General features: G+C 41.1%; 1 protein-coding gene across 1 annotated transcript in view; it reads right to left on the bottom strand.

The window, feature by feature from the left end:
* NEK10 (NIMA related kinase 10) overlaps positions 1-23,109 on the bottom strand; it is a 226,881-nt gene that overhangs the window by 178,784 nt on the left and 24,988 nt on the right. The window contains exons 5-9 of the mRNA XM_044915799.1: positions 22,424-22,522; positions 11,966-12,050; positions 3,888-3,929; positions 2,527-2,605; positions 1,350-1,417 (exon numbers count right to left, since the gene is read on the bottom strand). Coding sequence (XP_044771734.1) covers positions 1,350-1,417; positions 2,527-2,605; positions 3,888-3,929; positions 11,966-12,050; positions 22,424-22,522 — 373 coding nt within the window. The remainder of the gene's footprint in view (positions 1-1,349; positions 1,418-2,526; positions 2,606-3,887; positions 3,930-11,965; positions 12,051-22,423; positions 22,523-23,109) is intronic.

A 23,109-nucleotide genomic window follows, 5' to 3' on the forward strand; every position in this document is an offset into this window, starting at 1 on the left:
TGAACTCATTCTGAACTAGGCATTGTGGTAGGCCCTTTCCCACAAAGGATTGAAAACTGTCTTTTCTCCCCCAAACTAAGCAAGATGTCAACATTACCAAGCACTTCATTTGCCTCTCAGATTTCTAATGATGTAGAAAGAGCATAAATTGAGGCTTCCAGACATCATGCTAAATAACATGACTTAACTGGAAGTCTGTACCTTATCAGTTGCCCTTTCTGAATTCCCATTAATGCAAATTCATTCCTCTTTTCTCTAGACTTTTAGAACTCAGAGTCCCCCAAAAGTACACACCCAGACATATTTCAGGCCAGAGCTGTGAGCCATGTAACAACTGCTTGGCTGATTTTTGGTTCCTGTTACGTCAATTTTCCCCTTTATGATTTCATTCACTTTTTTATGAAGCTATCATTATCTTTATTTCTTTGATCCCCTCCTCTTATTCTTCTCTCACTTTTTTCTCTGATCTCCTAACACAACAATGTTCTCCAAACTTCAGTCACTGACATAACATTCCCACAATTTTTGCCATATCCACTTAACTCCTTAATTAATGCTACTCAAAAATGTTCCTCAAATTCTAAGTGGTAATATCAGTGAAATATATGTAGCTATTGAAATGAAAAGCGTTGATTTGTATATGACCTAGAATCATCTCCTATACAATGAGCAGCACGTGTGAACACATTTTATGCAACCTTGCTCTAATATATATATACTCGACAGTGGCCTCTTGGGATATGAGAAATCAACAGCTTATTGAAAACTGGCTGTAGGCAGCTACCATCTAAATAGTCTTGCTATATATATAAATTCAGTCTGTTTCGACTAAACCAGCACCCATTCATCTTGAAATGTATATTTGATCCATATGCTTATAATACTTTACCATCTGATTATAAGGTTTAACCATATGAAATTGCCCAATAGACATACAATTTCATATGGTTCAAGCATATATATAACTCCATGTGCCATAAGGAATGTATTTATATGTATACACACACTTTATTTGTTCATTTGTAAATACACACTTAGGGGCAGTTTATATATAGCCAGGGTTTCTCAAGCAACATTTAAATAAAGCAACAAACTTGGTTGTTAATAAGTGGCATAGGAAAAAGGAAAAAAAAAAAAAAAGAGTTTCAGAAAACCTGTTTGCTATTTCTATATTTACTCCTTAGGCTGATAAAGAATATTAAAGGGCTGGCAGAGATTTACAATTCTAGGCTAGGTTAGCAGGTTTGTGAACTATAATTATAAGAAACTTGATCAAGGGGCTCTGAACCCCAGCATTGGAACCACCGCCATATGGAGGTGAAGTGTTCACTCCTTCTGGGACTACTCACCTTATGTGCTCCGCTTGTGGTGACCCATTCTCTTTGGTCTTTGACAGCAGCAAGTTTTTGAAAAATATCTATAAAGAAAGGAAATAATTCAAAGAGGGATTCAGCACTTAAAGGCAGCAGTATTCATGGAACCTCAGGTCTAAAAGTACTGATGGGCAAACAGAAAGGGCACATGGGCAGACAGATAACACAAAAGGAACAATGGAAGGATGAGGAACAGGGTTACTTTTTTTTTTTTTACTCTGAGAATTACCTCTTAAGCTCAAATAATAATTATTATATATTTCTATTATAGTAATAAAATATGGAGACAGCAAAAAAGGCAAACATCTCCTTCCGCTTAAAGTTGAATGAGTTCCTCAACATCGTTGCAAGTTCAAAGTGAAACCTACTCTTCAAATATTCTCCCTATAAAGATTTCAAATATGAAGAAGAGAGGAAGGACACTGAAGGTGATGGACCTAGCAAGGTTCCTCCGCTGAGGGGAACAGTTGTTCTCAAAGAAACTTCCTGGTGCCTAGCGCTAACCACGTACTCTCCTCTCCCTGTAACTGAGAATCAGTGTGCTGTCCTGGAAACAAATACGGGAAACCAGATCAGTCAAAGAAAATGGGCCAGCATCCCACAGCAACAGGGGACCTACAGCTCATCAAACCTGGAGAGGAAGCAAGGTGGGGCTGGGAAGAGCCTCCAGAGAGAGAAGATTGAATTCCACACACACAGACCCATGTTTTCACATTCTCATCATTACATCAGGATCTTTTTTTTCTTTTTTATGTTCACAAAGTTTTAAATTTTATGAGGTAGGTATTATTATTAACAAAACTTTATAGATGAAAAGTGAATAGCCTCTGACATTTTAATAGAAATCAAAGGAAGCAAAAAACATTTTTACCAAAATCTGCCATTATGGAAGTCCCTCTTGCATTAAAATAAACTTGTGCTCAGTGAAAATCTTCAACATGAAACTGGGCTTTTCAAGGTAAGAGTTGCAATCTAAAGTTTTCCTTCTGGGTATATTTTGCCACTGAATGTAACAATTGGCATGGACTCCCAATACTAGAACTGTGGATGGGTATACTCATAAATATTCAAAGGATCCTTTTTCCTGTTGAAAACGCCATCCTGCTCACTTGGCAAGTGGGAAAAGTTGCCATGTCCTCACGACGACACTTACACGTCATGTTGACCAGCTTGTCCACACTGTGCGGCTCCTCTCCATAGCCTAGGTACTCATTGGCCACAATCTCCATGTACTGCAGGAGGGACCAAACCAATAAGAGTCAGAAGAAAAGATTAGTAAAAGCACACAAGCAGATAAGGGACAAGATGTGTACTTCTGAAAATGAGCTGTAGATGGCACAACAGATACACCAAATAATACTCAGGGCCTCTGGGCCAGGTTCACTCAAGTGCAAAAGGTAGCTTGAGTTTCTAGATTCTTTGCCTTCTCTTGCATGCCCTGAAGTTGAGGGCGGGACCATGGAAAGACTGTATAAACTCTCAAAAAATGACTTGTCACTAAGTAAGTTTGTGGTGTAATTTGGTTCCAAATACAAAAAAATTATATCTAACCAGCATACACACCAATAGCTGTAATCAGAATAAAATGGGTGTGGGTAGTCTGATAATCACTCACTGCAGATAACTGGTTATAATAAGAAATAGGCTCAGAGAAACACACAAAAATTCTAAGAAGACCAGGGAAGTTAAGGTGGGTAAGAGGATCCTTTATAATATAATTTTATGAAAGACAGTCATTTCATTAAATGAGGTAAACCTCCAGCCAATTAAAAAAAAAAAAAAATCTTAAAAACAAAAACCAGTCATGTTGCAGCAATTTCCCAAGAATGAAAATATAATAAAATATAATAGATTTAGCATTAACCTGCCATTAAACTTACTCTTCCATTAATAATACAGAATGAGTTTGCAGGGCCAAAAGTTCATTATGAAAATCATTCTTTCTCTATGTGGTAGGACAGTGGGCTGATCCAACCCAATGCCATGCCTAGAAATTTTGCCTTATCATACTAATAAACCCAAACATTTGACTGGCTTAACCTGCTTACCTTCCCTCAGTAGTTACAAAAGCAGAAAAATAAATGAAGTTAAGATCATTCCTCACATTGTCATGTATTTGGAAATATTTTAGTGAGCATAATTCTTTTTGTGTGAAACAATTATGAACATCTTTATAACCAATATTTTCTTCCATCATTTGGTATGTGCAATGCTGAGGAGCTGGGCCTGCCAGCCAACACCTACTTCTTTTCATGACTAACTGAAGACATGTGACCTTTTATAGAACTTTCTTGTTTCAGCAGGCTGGGTAAAATTAGCTGGAACAAAATGTCATGGGTCCCTTCCTGCTCTGTGAGTATCCTGCCTCACACACTTATCCACCCTGCCTGCCTCTCCCCTTGGCAGGCAGCCTAAAGTAAGAAAGCCACCTGCGGTCACACACCTATGTAATCCTTGCCCAGAGCCATGGCACCAAATGGAAAGGCAAGACCAGCCACCATAAAGGAATCTTACCTGAGCTAGGTTTTCAATTCCACCCAAGCTATGGAGTATTTCCTAATAAAACAAAAACAACAGAACAACACAAAAGATGAGGGTGGAGGGAGAAATATATTTTACATGGAAGTTCTTTATTAAATCATGAGATTGATAATTATTTTTTAAAGGTTCACATTCTAACATAAATATACAGCTCTTTAATGTTTTTATTTATACCACATTTAAGATAAACTGTTAATAAATACAAAAGTTGGGTTGAAATTAAAAGAATGAAAATATGCTCAGACCTGCAGCCTGACTCCTCATTCTTTCTACTTCCCCTCATGTCATCATAAAATGTTAGAGATGGAAAGAGCTATTAAGGTATTGTTCCCTCACATTGCAGATTAGGACAACTAAGGCCCAGAAAGGTAAGCCACTTTGCCTAAGTGACCAGCCTGGAGAGGAATGGAATCCAGCATCACCAACTCCCACAACCTTCCTGTAGGCCCCTGCCTAGTGTGGTCCATGGACAGCAGCATCAGCCTCACGGAGAAGCTGGTTAGAAATGCAGAATCTCCTCCTCACCCCAAACCTGCTGAATCACATTCTGAATTTCCACAAGATTCCCAGGTAATTCACAGACAGTAAAAGTTGACTAGAATGCTCTAGACTATAGGGCTCTTCCTTAAAATGAAGAGGCTAATGGTCTTATTAAAACCCATACTTTAAACGAAGGTAAGAATAATCATCACAAAATGTCTCCTGATACAGATTTTTAAATCCAATTCCCAATAAGAAGGCGTTTCATGAAACTTCTGAAACTACTCTATGAGTAGTAATTAGGGAAGACGGGGTGGGAGGCTACAGTCATGAGAGGGACCAACTTGGAACTCTATTAATAGCAAGTGCTCTCAGATTATCCACATTGACATTTATCTTCAGGCAGACGTGTTTCAAGTGACCCTAACCTGTTTAATTAAAGCTGTACTCTCCTTAACATACACACAAGGAAGTCCTTTGAAAAATAAATATTAGCCATCATTCCAATTCTGAGAAATGCATGGCGATGAGTACTTGAGTGTGAGGGAGAACAATCTAGTTCCACCTTGAAGCCAACTGAGTAGGCAGGCTGAAAAAAGGCTCAAGATTCTTAAGGCCTCCTGGTCAAGGTCTCCTTATTGTATATGCAGGGAATTTGGAAACACTAAACATACCCATGTTTAAATTAAGTATGAAGCGACATTTACAACTCAATTAAAAATAGAAGAGCCCTATAGACTAGAGCAATTCTAGTCAACTTTTACTGTCTATGACTACCCACTAATTTGAATTTTCACCATTGCTATTCACTCTAGAAGCGCTATAATTAAAGAACAGAAGAATACTGTATACATTATTCCTGCTTATGGCAGAATATTTTACACATATAAAAATAACATTTTAACGCTACTAATGTTTATTCAACAATTTTTTTTTCATTCTTATTATATAAAAGCCCTGTGTCAGGCTCTGAAGAGGACACAAATATGCAGATGACCGAGGCCGACCTCACTGAGCTTTAGGCAAGCATATGGTAGATATACAAACAACTGGCATTTAAGACAGAATTTGGTAAGTGTGATAAGAAAGTTATACATGAACTGCTATGATGTCCCAGGAGGGACACATGATATCCTGCTGAGAGGACCATGGAAAATGTCATAAGGGTGGTGGCCTTGGAAAAGGTTTAGAAGGATGGATAGATCGGCTGAGAAGAAAAATCAGGGAGATTCCAAGCAAAGAGAACAAAAGGTCCAAAAGTGCACAGAAGTTGTGCAGAAAGAACATCAACGTGTTCCATAACTCCAAGAAGCACTTCCATAACTCTATGAAGGGCATTCCTGGGAATAATGTCAGAAAAGCATGGTAGGACCAAACTGTGGGAAGACTTATCTGTGAGCCTGAATCTGACCTTCATCACATGGACCATGAGATGGGATGAAAACACTGTGTGAATAAGGGATGATTAGAATCAGCTGTGAGGACCCCCCTCTGGTTTTTCAATGAACTAGAGAGGGAAAGAGAGCCACCCAGAAGCCCAGTTGGTTGGCAGTGGCACTGGGCAGAAGAATGGAGAGGTGGAGACAAGTCTAGGAAGTAGTGTGATCAACCAAACATGAAGACATGCTGGAAGAAAAGAAACAATATTTGAGCCTGGGGACTGAGGGGTAGCAAGATATTATAACAGACCCAGGGAAGGAGAGAGGAGGAGTCTAGGTTAGAGAAGACTCCACTTGGGACATACTAAGCTGCTGATGGGATGTTCACTTGAGAAAAGTAGAAGAGGCCATGAAAGACGAGGTAAGGGCAAAACATTGAAATCTGAGAGTCTCTTAAAGGAGATTTAAATTTGAAGCTTGGGAGTGAGAAGACACCAAGGGAGAGAAAAATGTTTAAATGATTGGTCACAGGGCGCCTGGGTGGCTCAGTTGGTTAAACGTCTGACTTGGGCTCAGGTCATGATCTCAGGGTCCAGCCCAGTGTCAGGCTCCCCACTCAGCAGGGAATCTGATGTCCCTCTGCCCTTTCCCCCATTCATGCTCTCTCTCTCTCAAATAAATAAATAAAATCTTTTAAAAAAAAATAAAAAATAAATGATTGGCATGGTCATTTTTTTTTTAAAGATTTTATTTATTTATTTGACAGAGAGATAGACAGAAGAGCACAAGCAGAGGGAGTGGCAGAGGGAGAGGGAGAAGCAGGCTCTGCACTGAGCAGGGAACCCGATGCGGGACTCGATCCCGGGACTCCAGGATCATGACCTGAGCCGAAGGCAGACGCTTAACCATCTGAGCCACCCAGGCGCCCCTGGCATGGTCATTTTTAAATTTTTACCTTGACAAGTAACATATCTATCCAATAATTGCTATTAATAATTTGGGACTAACTTCCATTTCCCAAACTCTGTTCTGGGAATAGCCCTTTTACTGTGCAGTGGGTGGTATTAGACATTCTGTTTTAAAAATAATAATAATAATTTCATGACAAAATTCAAATTAGCTTGGGAAATGATATGTTGAACATAGTTTGACAAATGCTTTTATCATAGGACCCCTCAGAGCCTTTAACATGCTGCAGGGCGTTCTAAGCCTCCAATGCGAGGACTGAGGTGCAGCTTTTCCCAAACATCATTAATTGAAGCACACTTCTTTTCACAGAATGCATATTAACTCCTGTGGAACACAGGAGTTTGAGAAGCACTGTTATGAAATATAGGAAGGGGACAGAGGCTTTGTCACTCTCTGAGAATGTCGTTGTTACATACTCAAGAATTTACCCTTCATTTACGAAATAAACACTCCCCCCTCCCCCATGCTTCTGGGTAGACTGGAGCAAGGCCAGGAGATTGATTGCTCACAGACTCCTGGTCTTCCTTCTGTTTCCTTTCGTCATACCAATGTGACTGCTTTCATCTGAGAGTGTCAACTGGAGAAAACCAAGACCACAAGGTATGCACATACCCGGGCTTAACAGTTCTGGGTCCTAATCTGAAAAGCAAATATGACTGCACGCTTGAATTACAGCAACACTTCCTGGGTGCCCTGTTGGATCTCAGCATTTTCTCCCTGGTCACAAGCCCGACGGTCACAAGACTGGGTTCAGTACCTCTGAGCCCAGTGACCTGGAGAAAGTCCCCAAGTCAATCTGCCCTTTAGTTCAATGTACGATATGTAACGAATGTCCTTGCTCTGACTAGTCCCTGAGGTTTTCCTTTACAAAAAAAAAAAAAAAAAGGTACAATACTGTAGTACAGATAACGAGTATGTTCTCAAAAAACGGAGCACAATGCAGCACCCAGATGTGTGTTGTTAGTGCATCACTGTTTTTGCCACAGCTGGAAATGTCAGTGCCTTTAGAGGCTCTCATCCTAGACCGAGTCAGCAGCCAAATCAAGGCCAGACACACTGCAGTGAGCCCTTCATAGTGAATCACAGATGGGATCACTCTACTCTGCTGTTCAAAACTCAAGAGTGGTTCTACGCTGCTCATTCCTGGGTCATGATTTTCAGGCCCCTGTATGCGCTGGCATCTTATCGTTCCAGATGGGAGAGCAATACTCTTCGATAAACTTGCTTATGCTCTATTTACATGTAGGGAGTCAAAGGGAAATATAAGAGATGGTTCAAAGATCCTTACCTTGGAGTCTGGAGGAAAGGAGGTACCACTAAAAGGATTAGGAGTTGGTTCTGAAGGTTCAAGGTGAGAGGAAAGAGCAAAGAGTTCCATTTTAAAGTTATTGAGTGGAATGCACTCCCACAGTGCTTCTCAAACTCTTTGGTCTCTGTACTCCTTTACACTCTTAAAAATTACTGAGAACCTCAGAGAGTTTTGTTTATGTGGGTTATATCTATGTACCATATTAGAACTTAAATGTGAGAAATTTTTAAAGCACAGTACACAAGCACCTGTTCCCTCAGCCCTCAGAGCAGTGACCTTGTCACACATCCTGTCGCCTCTGGAGAATTCCATTGCACACATGTAAGACAGTGAGTGTGAAAAGGCAAACAACATCGTGGCATTATTTTTAAGATATTTTAGGCCTGGTGGAACCCCTGAAAGGGTTTCAGAGACCCATAAGCAGTCCCCAGGTCACACTTTGAGAACCATGGCCATCCAAAATACCCCTGGAAATTTGGGACTTACATAAAGACACAAGTTTGAGACCGGAGATAAGTACTTGTGAGCAAAAAACAATGCCAACCACAAGAGTTAAAGCCAAGAGGGTGGAAGATAGGGGAGAAGATGATTAAAGAAAAGAACTTTGGGAAGGTCAACATTTAGGAAGGCAGGATTAAGAAAAAGAGCAAGTAAATAATACAGAAAGGTGCAAAGTGCTGAGGAAGAGCTAGAGCCCCATGGAATGGGTGAAGGCAAACAGGAAATGTGGGAAAGGCTGTGTGCTTACAGGAGTTGAGGAATGCAGGTGCTGGGAAAAGGTCACTCAGCCTGACTATCTTTTTATTGTGGTTTCTAATATAATTTGTAGGCAGCAGCTTTTAAGATCTTCACTGTATTGTCAATAAGCAATTATTGCTTATTGCTTATCCTGTGCTCCGGCTTCACAGGAACGCGTGCAGGTGGGCATTTATCTTTATGCTGCGTGGGCCTCTTACTATATGTGAAATCTCAGAACATATGTCTTTCTTTAATTATGACAAACTCTATGCATGTATACCTTTAAAATGGCTTCTCTTTCATTCCTTCCAGTTTTTTTTCTTGCTGGAATCTCCATTAAGCATATACTGAAGTCTCTGGCAGGCAAGAGCCAATCTACAAGCCACCAGTCTGCAACCTCTGGATCAAGGAATGCTGACTGAAGTATGGCTTCCAGGCAGAACCTTGTACACAAAATTCAGTGTGCAAGTTATGCAGCCCATCAGTCCTGACAGAAAGGAAGTAGGTTCAAGAGACACAGCCTGACCTTTCAAGAAATGGAGTAATGAAGGTAAGGTGAAGATCTGAAGGGATGTCTGGTTCAAGGAAAGGACATTTTTATGATAATGGAAAATAGAAATGGAGCCACTGACATAGTAAGAAAGAGAATAGGTAGAGGGGTAAGCCTTGGCAAACAGGAGGGATATTTCTTCTGAAACAAGAAGAACATAAAGTTTCAAGATAATCCCAATATTTCAAGCAACAAAGAAGAGATAATAAGAGAGCTCCCACTGGGATGGCTTTGGTTTTCTCCATAAAACAGACTATGCTGTGATTTGGTGAGAATGACAGGGGTAGGAGGGTGTTGGGGTATGAGAAGTGGACCTGGTTTGGACCAGCCACTGTGGGTCCTGTAGCACTGACTCAACAAGAGAGGAATGCCTAGCAAGGGTGAAGACTTGCTGAGATTCACCGGCATAAATTATAGTAAATCACAGCAAAGCTTTGTGACTCCAGCCAACAATTCTTGGCAACTCAAGAAGTTAAACAATTGCCTGAGCACATGCTCTTCTTTGTAGAAAGAGAGCCAGGGGGCAGAGATTCAGAGAGAATCCCCTTCTATGGAAAGGCTAGAAATCAGGGAAAGACTTCATTTAATATATGTTTAGTCACAAAATCCCATAAACAAAGAGGTCAGTGAATTCTTTCCTGGAGAGAGCAGGGCAATCAACCTGTCCCAATCCATCAAGAACTAGACTAAGAAAGGCAATACTTTATTGCATGGAGCACTGGGTGTTATAAGCAAACAATGAATCATGGAACACTACATCAAATAAATAAATAAATAAATAAATAAATAAATAAATAAATAAAATAAAATAAAAGGCAATACTTTAGCTGGAGATCAGCAGAGCATGAGACAACTGTCATCAATTCTCTGAACAAACAGAACATCTTAGAGAACATCTATTTTACTAACTTCTATAAGTCAAAAAACTAGATCTCCTGCTAACAATCCACCTTCGTGAGAGTCAAAGAGGGTGTTATTAATAATTAAGTGGGAACAATGAGCACATTCTGGGACTGATCCAGGCAAAATGGAACACATGGTCCACCCTTATTAGATATGCCCCACACAGAATTGCAAATGGCAGCTCAGAAATACATGGAACATACAGTTCTGTAAGGCTGGTCATGGGGGGAAAAGGATGCTATCTTCCCAGAAAACTTTGAGCAACCAGGACAGAAAGCCATTTGGAGTGTGCCCTGAGGCCCACAATCAAAGGGCTACTAGCTAAAATAATAATAGCACAAAGCCTGCTCAGAATACCAATGAGGAAGTGGCGATTCTTCTAAAGGAAAGATGTGGAACCACCATGAATCCCAGAAGTCTCAAATCAGAGCAGGCTCTGTAGCTGACTAATACCAAAAACATTTTTTAAGTGCCAAGTTTGGAAAAGACGGTTATTGGGGTAATGAAAAGAGCCACATTCCGACTCAAACAATTCATCAGTAAAATCAAATCCAAAATAAAAGATCTTCTGAGTGGTCTGAGCTTCCTAGTAGCTTATCAGGACAGGGTGTAAAAGGAGATGCTTCTTAGGGGGGAAAAAATCCGTGAAAATTACTGAAGCATGTATGAATACTAAGAACACTCTAGATATTTAACACTGGCAAGCAGAAACAACAATGACTAAATAAACAATCTTGAGGCTTTGGAGCAGTGGTTCTCCAACTGTGGTCCCCTGACAAGCAGCATCAGCATTACCTGGGAACTTACTGGAAATGCAGATCTTTGGGCCCTCCCCAAACCTACTGAATCAGAAACTGTGGTGATGGGCCCTAGCCATCATGGAGTCCTCCAAGTGCTTCTGATGCACACAAAAGTGTGCAAGCTGCTATTTGATGGAGGCACCTATCTACCAGCCAGTACTGGAAGAAATAACTTTCAAGGTCTGGGTGAAATGTCAGCTAAGCTTTTCTTTAGAGCCTCACGGCGAAAGCACTAAGTCCTGGCTATACAATGTGTGGCATGGGCATCCTCTGGAAACCTGTTAGAAATGCAGAGTCTTGGGCCTCATTGTGTACCTGCCAAATCAGAATCTGCAATTTACAAGATTCCCAGGGGATTCCTAGGGGCATTAAAGTTTAAGAAGCACTAAACAAGAGAAGCACTAAACAAGTGAGAGGAGGGAAAGTTTCTTGACATCGCAACCCTCATTTGAGACAGACGGGAGGTCCCTTGCTCACCTTTAACTCAGGGTCTGAGGCTGGACGTGGGGAAGGGCATGGACCCTGGAGCAGCTGCCAAAACTGCAGACCCTGCCTTTCCCACTGACTGCCTCTGGAGCCCCTGAGAAGGCCCCTGCTTGTCACGGCTGACGTTGACCTGGTGAGCTGCTGAGCCTTGAGAACACACTCAAAGGTGTGGCCAAGTGTATACCCCTCTGAATTGCCTGTGGTTTAAGACATACACCAAAAGTTCCATCCACTTAATCCCACAGTTCATATAGCAGAAACATATTTTTTGTCTCTATTAAATCATGTCTCTCATATCTTTTTAAATAGCAAGTGAGATACCTCCTAAATTTAAAAGCTATTGAGTTGTGAGAGAGAAAATAAGGTTAACACGGCCCAGGTTTTTTTTATCTCATCTTCATAACAAGTAAGAATTATTTTTATTTTTTCCAACCAACCTGATAACATGGATCCCTCATTAGTAGTCTCAGACAGATTAACACTCTCAGAAAGTGAATAGATGGGGCTCGATGAACCCACTCTCTGAAAGAAGAAAAGAAAGAGAAAGCATGTTTGTCCATGTTTAAAAGGCCACTGTGACAGAACAACACAAGACGATGAAGGAGAATAAGGAACGTACAAAGGAATAGCATTAGTTCATTTCAAACTTAATCTGCAATAAGGACTGTTAGTTGGTACCTGAACATTTACTGTAGTGCAAAACACATAAAAACTGTCATTATCATCATGAAGCAGAGGCCCCAAAATTATTTGGCTCTCAGTGCCCTTATTGGCTGAGGGCAGCGCCAGACCAAAAGACATAGCTAAACGTTCCAATAATTAGGTTTGACTTAATAAGAATTTATGCCCTGATAACTTCGTATCCATTTGAAAAAATAATACACATACATTATAAGAAAAATGCTTTTATTTTATTCTTGATCACATTTACTTATGATTGGGGTGTGTGCACCTGTAGGCTCTAAACAAATTCTCAAGCCTTGTAACCAGATTGCAAACTACCATCTTCATCTCCTCTTCCAGCTGATTTTCACATCATACTTGCTTTATCATGACAACCACGGAAAACCCAGTTTCAGAAAGCTATGGCATCATCTAAAGGAAGGCAGCACAACCTTCGTATGGAAACCATAAAGTATCTGGGTCTGACAGATACTGCATAGCTCTGTTTTCCCTGCAAATTTAAAAGGCCCCATGACACCCCTGGGGGTTCTCTGTAGCCTCCAGAGCACTTTAGTGGGCAGTTTGGAAAACACTGTGATAAAGTATTTTCTTATATCAGTCTCCCTGGAAGCGGAGCCTGAGACGAAGGTTGGTGTGCAGGTGAATGATTAAGGACATGCTCTCGGGGGAGACCATTGAGAGTGGGGAGTACCAAGAAGGGGGAAGGCAAGCATGAGCACCATCTCAAGCAACACTTGTCTCCCACTGCCCTCTAAGCTAGCCCGACAGTGGCGCTTGGTGGAGATGTTAACAAAACCCTAAAACAAAAAGTGTCTGTTACTCCATAGTTAGCCAAGGAAAACTGAGGAAGATAACAAAAGCTATTCCAGACTAGAATCCACGTAATTTCTCCCACCCTCTCCCATCTCCACAGCTAAGGTAGTTATGCATCCAGCAAGGTTAGGAGACTTTAAAGATCTGCCCTTCCATCAAGTGGAATCTTTGCTTAAGCTGAGGTCCCAAGCCAACCCTTGCCTGGCCTGCCTCCTATTAATCCTTAGCCTTTGGTGGTAGAATTCAGCTTCGTCTCCTCCACGGTCCTGAGAAATTCAGCTCTGCCCCCAAACCAGCACATCTCAAAATTGAGTGCACAAGACCCACCCTCCTCAAAAGCAGAATGAACATCTACGGTCACTGCCCCCGGAGGTGTCACCCCACCCCCACCTGATTCTACTCCATCCCAAATCCTATCCACTAAGACTTAGCTCATGGGAAGGAAGTTGGTAAATATGCTTTTCCCATAGTCTTATATTCCCAGGGATGCTTGAGTGCTCCTGATAGATTAGAGGCCCTGTCAGAGGCCTTGCTCTGCAGAGAGAAGCTGAGCAAGATGTCCCCAGTGCATCACTGGCTGAGAATTGTTCTTCCTGCCATCACCAGGGCTCCTGGCAGGAGCTGCCCACCATAGCTACCATCAAACCACGGCCCTCCTCCAGCCCAGTCACCATGACAGTGACACCTTTGCTATGGAGGCAAAGCTCAGTTTCTTCTGAGAATAAAGGCAGGACTCAACCCATTCAAGGGCTGCCAGCCAGGCAGAATTAGCCAACGCCACACTGGGAAGCTGCACTATAGTTCATCCGGACTTCCTTGCATGGGGAAAAATAATGCAAATTCAAAATACACTTTGAATTTAAAACAATCACCTGTGGGAACATTTGAAAGGATGTGGTTATTCTGAGGCTCCTGTTACAGAGAGAATACCTTTAACCTTTATAAATAGGGAGATGGCACATGACTGCTTTCCCTTTCAGGTGCTGGGGTTAGCTAAAGATAGCCTGGACTGTAGTGCAAAGATACGACATCCCAAAGATCTAACAGAAATAATGATCAAGTTGCAACAGCTGCTAAAAACCTAATGAGGTTTAATGCTGATTGCTTTTCATCATTTAAGAGGAAAAGCTACGGGACATATTAAGAGGTGATTCATGCCACAAATATGTGTGCACTGGTATTTTTCCTGTTAACTATATACACTCTTCATGAGGAAAGTTCATGACCTTTGCAATGTTTTTCATATTAAAATAAATATGAAAAGTTTTCTTCTATCTCCTCCCCCCTCTAAAAAATAAAAGAAAAAAAATTCCAGAATAGGTTTCTTAAAATTATTATTATTAAAGGAGTGTAAATAAATGAGTTCCAGAAAAGTCTCAGAGTTAAAAGTTCTGTTCCAAGCAAATGGCATTTTTTGTTTTGCAATTTTGGGACTGAAGCCCAAAGCTATTAATATTTCTACGTGATTCTGGCCTCTGCTGTTGTAAATGTAAATAGAATTCCTGGTGTCTGAGTCCTCTGGCTTCTCCTTTCTGAGCACTGACCTCTGAAGGAGCAGTTGTTCCTTCCTTGGCTCCCAGCCCTGAACCCCCCACAAGGACACAGCACATGGGATGGAGCTCTGGTATTCAAGAGGAATGGAGTGTTCTGTAAGACGATATAGATCTCTGTTTGCCAAGAGTTGGGGTACCAGGAAGCACACAATTTAGTGCAACCAGAGAATTACAGAGAATAATAGCGACCGATCGTAAAGGCGGGTACCCTCGTTCCACTGAGGCAGTCCCAATGGGTTGCTTAAATTCAAAGTGGCTGGCCCAAGGCTGCACATGAGAGCAGACCTGGGGACTGACTCCTGGGCCAGTGCTCCGGTTGTCCCTCCCATCCCCACTCCAGGTCCCCCAGGCGGGGGTGACTAGGGAGACAGTGACTCTCCAAACCGCGTCTACTCTGGGAGCAGGAATGTTGAGCACAGCAGCCGGGGGTCCTCTGAGGCAGCTCTGAAGAAGCTGTCTGTCTGCAAAGATAGTGTTTCCCTGGAGGGTATGTCCCAATATAGCCGCCACACAGCAGCAGATTCATGAGCGGGCAAATATTTATCCCCTCTTGTGACTGAACTTTTGCCACTTCTTTCACAGGACTATTAATACATGGCAGCGTGATCAGCTCCCACGGCCTTTGTCCATGACCACCTGCCACATTGTTTTCAGCATCACACGCCACTTTCTGCTATCGATACAAAAAGGGAAGGAAAAATGGCACTGGCCACACAGCCGTTGAAAGGAGGGCAGTCGGTATCACCTTCTTGTACGGTGGAAGAGACCAATATACGATGTGAGAGCTCTATGTAAAATTCAGTCACGAGGCTGTGGTGTTGGATCACAAAGCTGCAAGTACCAAGATCAACAAGACAGCCAAATGGTCTGAGGTTAGCTGAATCCAGGGGCTGACACACAAGCCAGAGGTTCACCCCTGACCTTATTTGTACCATGCTTTGCTCTGGTTCTTGCTCAGAATAAGCAGCATCTTCATGGTGATGTGTAATTTAAATTCCCCTTTTCATTAACATACAAAACAACAACAACAAAACTTCCACCTTTGACTCAAAATTTAAGAGTAGAGAAATTCAAGCCTGTTTCAAAATAAATATTATCCCAAATTCATAAAACAGAGCCCTGTGGGGGTTTTTTTTGGGGGGGGGATACTAGGAAATGAATATTCAAGGAATCTTTACTGACATGTTCCACTATTCTTAATGGGTCTTTATTCTTCCTGTAGCCCCAAATAAGCTCCCAACCAAAAGTCCATCCAGTGGGTCTTTGCTGGTCCCTACAGTCATGGGGATATTGAGCAGAAAGGACTGTCTCCATGTGTTTCTTCTACATAGTTGATGGAAGTTTCAGAAGTAGAATGCTTTCAAATATTTACTCATCACCTACTGGTAGCCAGGCACTGTTACATGCCCAGGGGTACAACAAAGGAAAAAACCATGTACTTGTGTTCATGGAGCTTACCTTCTAAAGGGAGAAGATCAATAATAAACACAAACTAATAAAAATTTATATGAGGTGATATACAATGCAGGACAACAAAGGTTAAAGTTTAAGGAGTCCAGGGAATACTATTTTAGGGCAGTCAGAGAAGGGTTCTCTGATAAAATTAGCATCCAAGTGACTTGAGGAATGAGTCTAGATCAGAAGAGTGAAAGAGTTAAGTATATAGTCCCTGAGCAGGGGTGTGGCTGTGCAAGGACTGGCAAGAAAGCCCATGGGGCTGGAGCAAAGTGAGCAAAGACAAAGTAATAGGAGTTGAAGTCAGAGAGATGGCAAGAGCCAGATCTGCAGGGCTTTGTAGAATAAGCATAGGGACTTTGGACTTTTTATTCTGGAAAGCCACTAGAAGGCTCTAAGCAAATAACTAACACGATCTAACAGAGATTTTGAAAGGATCCTTTCAGAAATAGTGTTGAGAACAGTATAGGGAGCCAAAGATCAAAGCAGGGAGCCCAGTTAGCCTACTGCAATTGTCCAAGCAAGACATGATGGCAGCTTGGACCAGGTTGATAGATGGAGAAAAGTAAAGCTCAGGGAGGGCAAGTTAAGCGAGAAAAGTCAAAAGTCCTGTTTTCGGTATGTCAACCTCGAGATCTCCAAAGAAAAAGTCCACTAAGCCATATGTAAAACAAAAGATGAATCAACAACAGTTACATACAGCTTATAAGGTACAGTCTGCCAGAGCAAAGTTGATAAAGGGATGGATGGACTTACATAAGTACAAGTGTTTGGGGGTTTAGCCATGGAAATGTGCTTCCTAGAATGCATCTGGAACTCATTGCCTGGCTCTCAGAAGCTCATGAACTGACGGGAAGCTGTCATTTATTGATTTGGCCACGCTCAAATTGGTTGGTTACATGGTGGTTACATGTGGCCCAAAAACAAGCAAAGCTTTCCTGGGAAGGTAGGGACATTTTAGTTTCATGCCTGTTAGACGATTTTTGCAAGAAGCAGTAGTAGATAGAAGAAAAGCAAGAACATGATTACTGAAGTGATACTTCTCTGGTGCAAAACTGAAAGTAAATTTTAAATATTCTTTGATTAATAAAGAACCCAGGAACCAGCAAGGCATAGGAGAAAAGGGTACCAGTTAAGTCTTGCCTGAGGACCCTAGGCTTGGCCTTAACCTCTCAGCAACTGCATCTATCAAATGAGGCTGGACTGGATTTTTTCTTCCATTCCCTCTGTAATTGGATGACGTCTTTTGTATGTGTGTGGGGGTGTATATATATTTGAGGAGAATAACATTTCAGGAGAAATAAAAGTGTAAGAGCTAAATATTTGCTCCAAGTTAGGTGATGGGAAGAAGCAGAATGCTTGTTTTTGTTTGAGGATTACATGAGATCCTAGGTTCTTGAAGGTTATTTTCTTCCTTTCTACATTTAAGATTCTGAAACTTAGAGCAAAAGACAGACAAAAAGACAAGATCCTAAAGGAGTCTCAGCCAATGAGACAGCTCTTTTAAAAACTTTACTCTGGATAAACAGCATAATACAGCTTTGTATGTGTGTAATAATTTCTCATGTAAGTGAAGAAAAAAGCATAGAATTTAAAAAAGATTAGAAGGAAATACAGCAAGAATTAATGTAACTATTTCTAAGAGTGGTATAAAGGGTAATTTTTCATTTTTTATCATTTTCTGTATTCTCACATTTTTTATGGTGCTCAAAATAATTTAATGCAGAGAAATTCCACTACAGGAAGACTCTCAGCCTCCATGTTCTCCAATAAAACCAGTGTCAATGGCTTGAGTTGGAGATAAAACACCCAAGCCCTCTTCTCTGGGAGCCCAGTGCATGGGGGAGAGGAACAGGGGCCCAGGGCCATAAGAGGGGAGGACAGTTGAGGGGCCAGAACAGCCAGGAAGGCAAAGAGGTGGGGGCAGCAGGCTTAAGGTGAGGATTAGCATGGGCAGAGGCTCAGAGATGAGAGAAAATAACTCTCCAAGGAATAATGAGGGGCTTGCTCTGATCTTGGTGAGCCAATGGATGTACCAGGCTAGAGCAAGAGATGAGGCCAAGAAGGAACAAGATCTCAAAGGGCTTTGTGAACAACTAGGGAACTGGAATTTTACCCCAGTCATTAGAGGATGGCCAGACTTTACCAAAGTGACCAGGCTTCCCTTCTCCTAGGTGAGGGGGAAATCTTCAAAGGCCCCTATTGGCCTGTCTGCTACCTGATGAAAGAAAATCACAGCAAAAGCATCTCTCCAACAACTTCGTATATTTCAAGAACTAAATCAAGATACTGAAGAGATTGCTGCTCTATCCTAACTTCTAGTCCTTTCCTCTCGCCACTTGTTCTTATTAGAAAAGTGATTGTATTTTTAGACCAAAGAGGTCATGCTAAATGGATCAGGTGGTTCCCTTTTAACTGAAATTTGAAAACCTTGTATATACTTATCTCTACAAAAGTTACAGGCAAGGGAAGAGAGGATATCCTGGCAATTGTGGGATAATTGTACCAGGAAGAGACCAGTTAAGTGAACTCACTTTAAATAACACCAAATTTCATATTAAATAGCAGGGGGAAAGATTTAATGAAAACATGATCTTAAAATATAAACTATGAAACTAAGACCTATTTTATCTTACATTTAACAAATTTTAAGTTATAATTGCAACTCTGCCCTAATAACTAGAATAAAGCAGGAATGGATTCTGCTGACATTTCGGGGCACACTTTTTCTGACCAATCATGTAACATGAGCCAATATCCTTGAATTAATTTTTGACTTTTGCAGCAAAAAGAGGTTCATTTTTGCAAATATATTAGAGTCACCAATTTGTCCTAAAGGCCTCTCCTAACCTTTGTTGGTCCAAATGTGCTTTTTTGAAGTCCCACTTTGTCATCCTCCTTTGTTAATACCCTCTTCTTCAATTGTCAGTGGTCTCATTCTGCCAGTGCCTCATTTGTTGGATTCCAACAGTTCAGCACCATCACTGTTAGTCTATTCAGGAAATTCTATACCTTTAGCCAGATTTGCAAGTTCATTTCACAAGGAGATTATGTTATATTTGCACTGTGTTATAGGATCTACACATTGTCTGGCCATCAGAAAGGAATGGACCAACAAAGAGGGAGCTCAGAGGAACAGATAACACAGAAGAGATATCTGAGTAGAGGTCAATTTTATAAGCAGTTAATTAGAGGATAGGTCAATTTTGTGACAAGTTTTACTTCCCTATACAACCTCGTAACAACCTAGTCTTGGATACCAAGCACCCTGTGTGTACTTCCCTGGACAGGCAGATGAAAGGGAAGGGGGGTAGATTTATTTTCTAACAATAGACTCTCCTACAGACAAATGACGTTATGGCAAAAAGGAAAGTTGGAAGATCAAAATTTGCTTCCATACTCTGCCACACATCAAGATTCATGACCATGTGTAACCAGGAGTAACCTCAGCTTCAGACATGACACTTTCACTTGCCCTTTGAGATTGACCATGAGGTGTTTGCAGCTTACAGCGTTACCTTATTTGACCCTGGATTAACAAGTCCTGTCTCATTTCAGATGCCATCTGGCGATTTCATTTCTGAGAACAAGGGAGTAATCACAGGTCAGTCTTAGGAAAAGCACTCAGAAAGGAGGTATCCAGAAGTATGGCTTAGGGGAAGATTGCAGTTGGGGAGAATGAAATAGATCAAGAACAAGAACAGCATCACTTGGGCATAAACTGACTGAGGACTTGGAAGGGCTCACACTCTACACATGAGACAAAATTCCCAATCAGCCATATCCTCAGGGTAAACCTGAATGGCATAGCATCCTGAATATGCCCAGTCTTGTCAACAGCCTGAACTGGACCAAAGTCCACAGTCCTTCAACCTCCCCCAGTGTTTAGTTGTCATAATATAAATAGTTTATATCTACCATAGTTTCCCTTGTATTGGGATAGTGGGTAACTGTTTTGCTGACCAGAGAGAGTAGATGCTGAGTCCCTAGAAGAAAGGAATCATGTGTCCTATTCATCTTTGTATTTTCACCCTCTCTTCCTTCCCCACTGTTTATTCCTTCTCTTCCCTGCACACTGTAGATATTCAAAAATTTATTTATTGAATTGAATCCAAGCTTTCTGGCCAACATTAAATCTGATGTTTGCAAAGAAAAGGATAGGAAGCTATACCAGAAAAGGCCCCGAGATGTAATTCTTCTATAAGTCTAAATTTAGAGGGAAAAGGAGAAAAGGTAATTCTGGCTATCTTAGCAAGGTCATATGGGGTGAGAAACAATGGAAGACCTTTACACTTAAGCCATCTTTGACCCAACCCTGCTTTTAGAATAGAACTGAACGTAACAATCTGTCAGTAGCCAAAGGATGACATAAAAGGATGCCCTTGATGTTCAACATTCCTAAATTCCTTCTCGTACTATGAAAGCAAAGAGATCTATAATCATCTCTTCCTAGTTTGAAGATTTCCAGGGACTACTCATGTTGCAAGCCAGTAATTCCATCCAATCTAAGACGCTTCATTAATCACTAAGAATTTGAAAAGGTCCTGACAAGAGATCTCTTAACTTCAGAATTGTTAAGATCTTTTCAACTGTTGGATGCCAACCAGTTGCCCGACTAGTTTCCCTAACAATTTCTGCATCTAGTGCCCTCAGACTGGGGATACAGTGATATCTCTCACATCTTTAATATAGGAAATATTCTGCCTTCCTCAGAGTACTGACCTGATAAATGGTCTATTGAACATCCCTTGAAGAGTCCATGATAGTCATCCTCAAAACAAATTAAAGAACGTCATTTCCTAATACCATTTCAGGCACAATTATTCTGCTACTAACCATTGTTCTACTCTGTTCAAGCTCAAGAAGAAAACAGTCCAGGACAACTTCATGTCCTTTGTCGTAGTGTTCATTAATCTTTCAACAATCTTTGAGTATATTGTCAAGAACTGAGCAGGCACCCAATTCTATAACCATGATAAAGATTTTAGGCCTTTTGTATTATCTAAGCCAGTCTAATAATCTTCTGCCTAAATCAAGTACAAAGGTATAACAGATGCAGTCCCAATCCTGGACTGCTTTAAACTAAACCAATGTATTTGGCAGCCATTGTCCAGTACTTAAATACACAATGCTAAATAACTCCCTTCAAAAGATCAAATCATAAGACTACCACTTAGGCATATTTAGTAGCTGATTCATCATGGAGGACCCACCAAGATACTGTTCTACTTAAAGTCAGCTATTGCACTGGACCGAGTCACTTCGTCAAGGCATTAAATTATTAATATTTCTCCTATTTTCCAGAATAGGAGTAATTTTTTCCATCTCACTGGGGAAGAATTCAGATATCTCAGTCTCAAGTTCCAAAGCAATGGGGAAAATTCAAGGTTCTTTTTTTTTTTTAAGATTTTATTTATTTATTTTGACAGAGAGAGAGACAGCGAGAGCAGGAACACAAGCAGGGGGAGTAGGAGAGGGAGAAGCAGGCTTCCCGCTGAGCAGGGAGCCCGATGTGGGGCTCTATCCCAGGACCCTGGGATCATGACCTGAGCCGAAGGCAGATCCTCAACGGCTGAGCCACCCAGGTGCCCCAAGATTCAAGGTTCTTTCAGCTGACGCTTGGGGGAGAGAGCCTGGGCCTCCAGGGAAGAGTAGAAGGCAAGGTGCCACCATGACATAATGCTAGGAGCCACCTTCATATCTAGCAGCAGTATAACCGGCTCTCACTTCAAGCAGCCCAAATGGATAGAAAATTCAGTCCTGACTGCAATCTAACACTAGTCAATGGCTCACTGAAAATCCCTGATGTTTGTGAGACAGAATCTAGAGGTCTTGCTGATCCTTCTCTACAGTCCCAACACTGCACCTGTGTTAAGACAAGGAAGAGCAATGGAGAGAACATTTGACTCGGTCCTGAGAGGAAACATCGTCACTGGACCATGACTGGAGGTTACACATTCATCCTTTCCCCAGGGTCAAGGCTGGGATAGCCCATTTAATCAGTCCTCGTATCAACCACAAAAATGTACCAGGAGGATGTCGGCCATGGGGTTACCCAATGTCTGTTTCATAAGGATCCTGGCAATAAACTCCTCCTGAGTATCCAAATTCAAAGTAAGAATAATAAGAAAAACAGTATAACGTGGGTTATACCATTTTACCTTATCTGTCATAAAATTTGGCTAAATGCAGTACTTAACCAGAGTAATTTTAATGAGATCGCCTGCAATGCCTATTCATTTGCCTCCTTCTAAATGATATTTGCTCTATTTTATCTTTTAAGTATGATGTGTTCAATCTCATAAACTCTTCAAACCATATGCTAGAAATAAGATATATAAGATATGCCATTCTTGGGTAAATTGTTGGTCTTTTCTGGGAGAATCTTACCTGCAGATGAGTCTATTTTTCACCAAGGCTGTAAAGATCTCCTGAAATAGTTTATGCTGGGGATGTTTGCTGAAGTTTCTCTCATTCTTGTAGTTTATACTGATATGGAACAAACAGAAAAGCATTTTGTAATAGAAATTTTTTAGGCTGCCTCAAATTTCTCAATGCAGGCACAGACCATCTGTATTCATGCAGATACTGGGAGGATTCTCAGGACTTAACATACTGCTAAACGCACATATCAACTGTTAAAAAAGGAACTAGAAAGTCAATTATAAATAATAATAAAGATTATAATCAAGCATATATACTTCATTTCACTATTTAACTAAATTATTCCTCATAAACACTTCATAGCTAAACTTGTTCAGAGGGGGGAAAAGGGGATACGAAGAGAAAGAATGATGAGGACATATTATCTAGACACTGTGCATGAGGCAGTAAACAATTCTTCCCTTCATTTTTCCACCCACAACCCCACTGGCTCCTATAGCTAGTAACACCAGTGCTTACCATATATATTTCCTTGTAGGTAACACGGATTTATCAAACACAGCCTAAACCCCTTCAACCGTGAAAGTTTCTGCTATTGCTGATTGTTTGCTGTGTATGTGTGTGTGTCTGTGTGTGTTTAACAAAGTCTGGAGGTATCCCATCTTCAGCTTCTTTCTTCTGATATTATACCC

The sequence above is a fragment of the Neomonachus schauinslandi genome, chromosome 1, assembly GCF_002201575.2.
Source record: "Neomonachus schauinslandi chromosome 1, ASM220157v2, whole genome shotgun sequence".
Classification (NCBI taxonomy): Eukaryota; Metazoa; Chordata; class Mammalia; order Carnivora; family Phocidae; genus Neomonachus; species Neomonachus schauinslandi.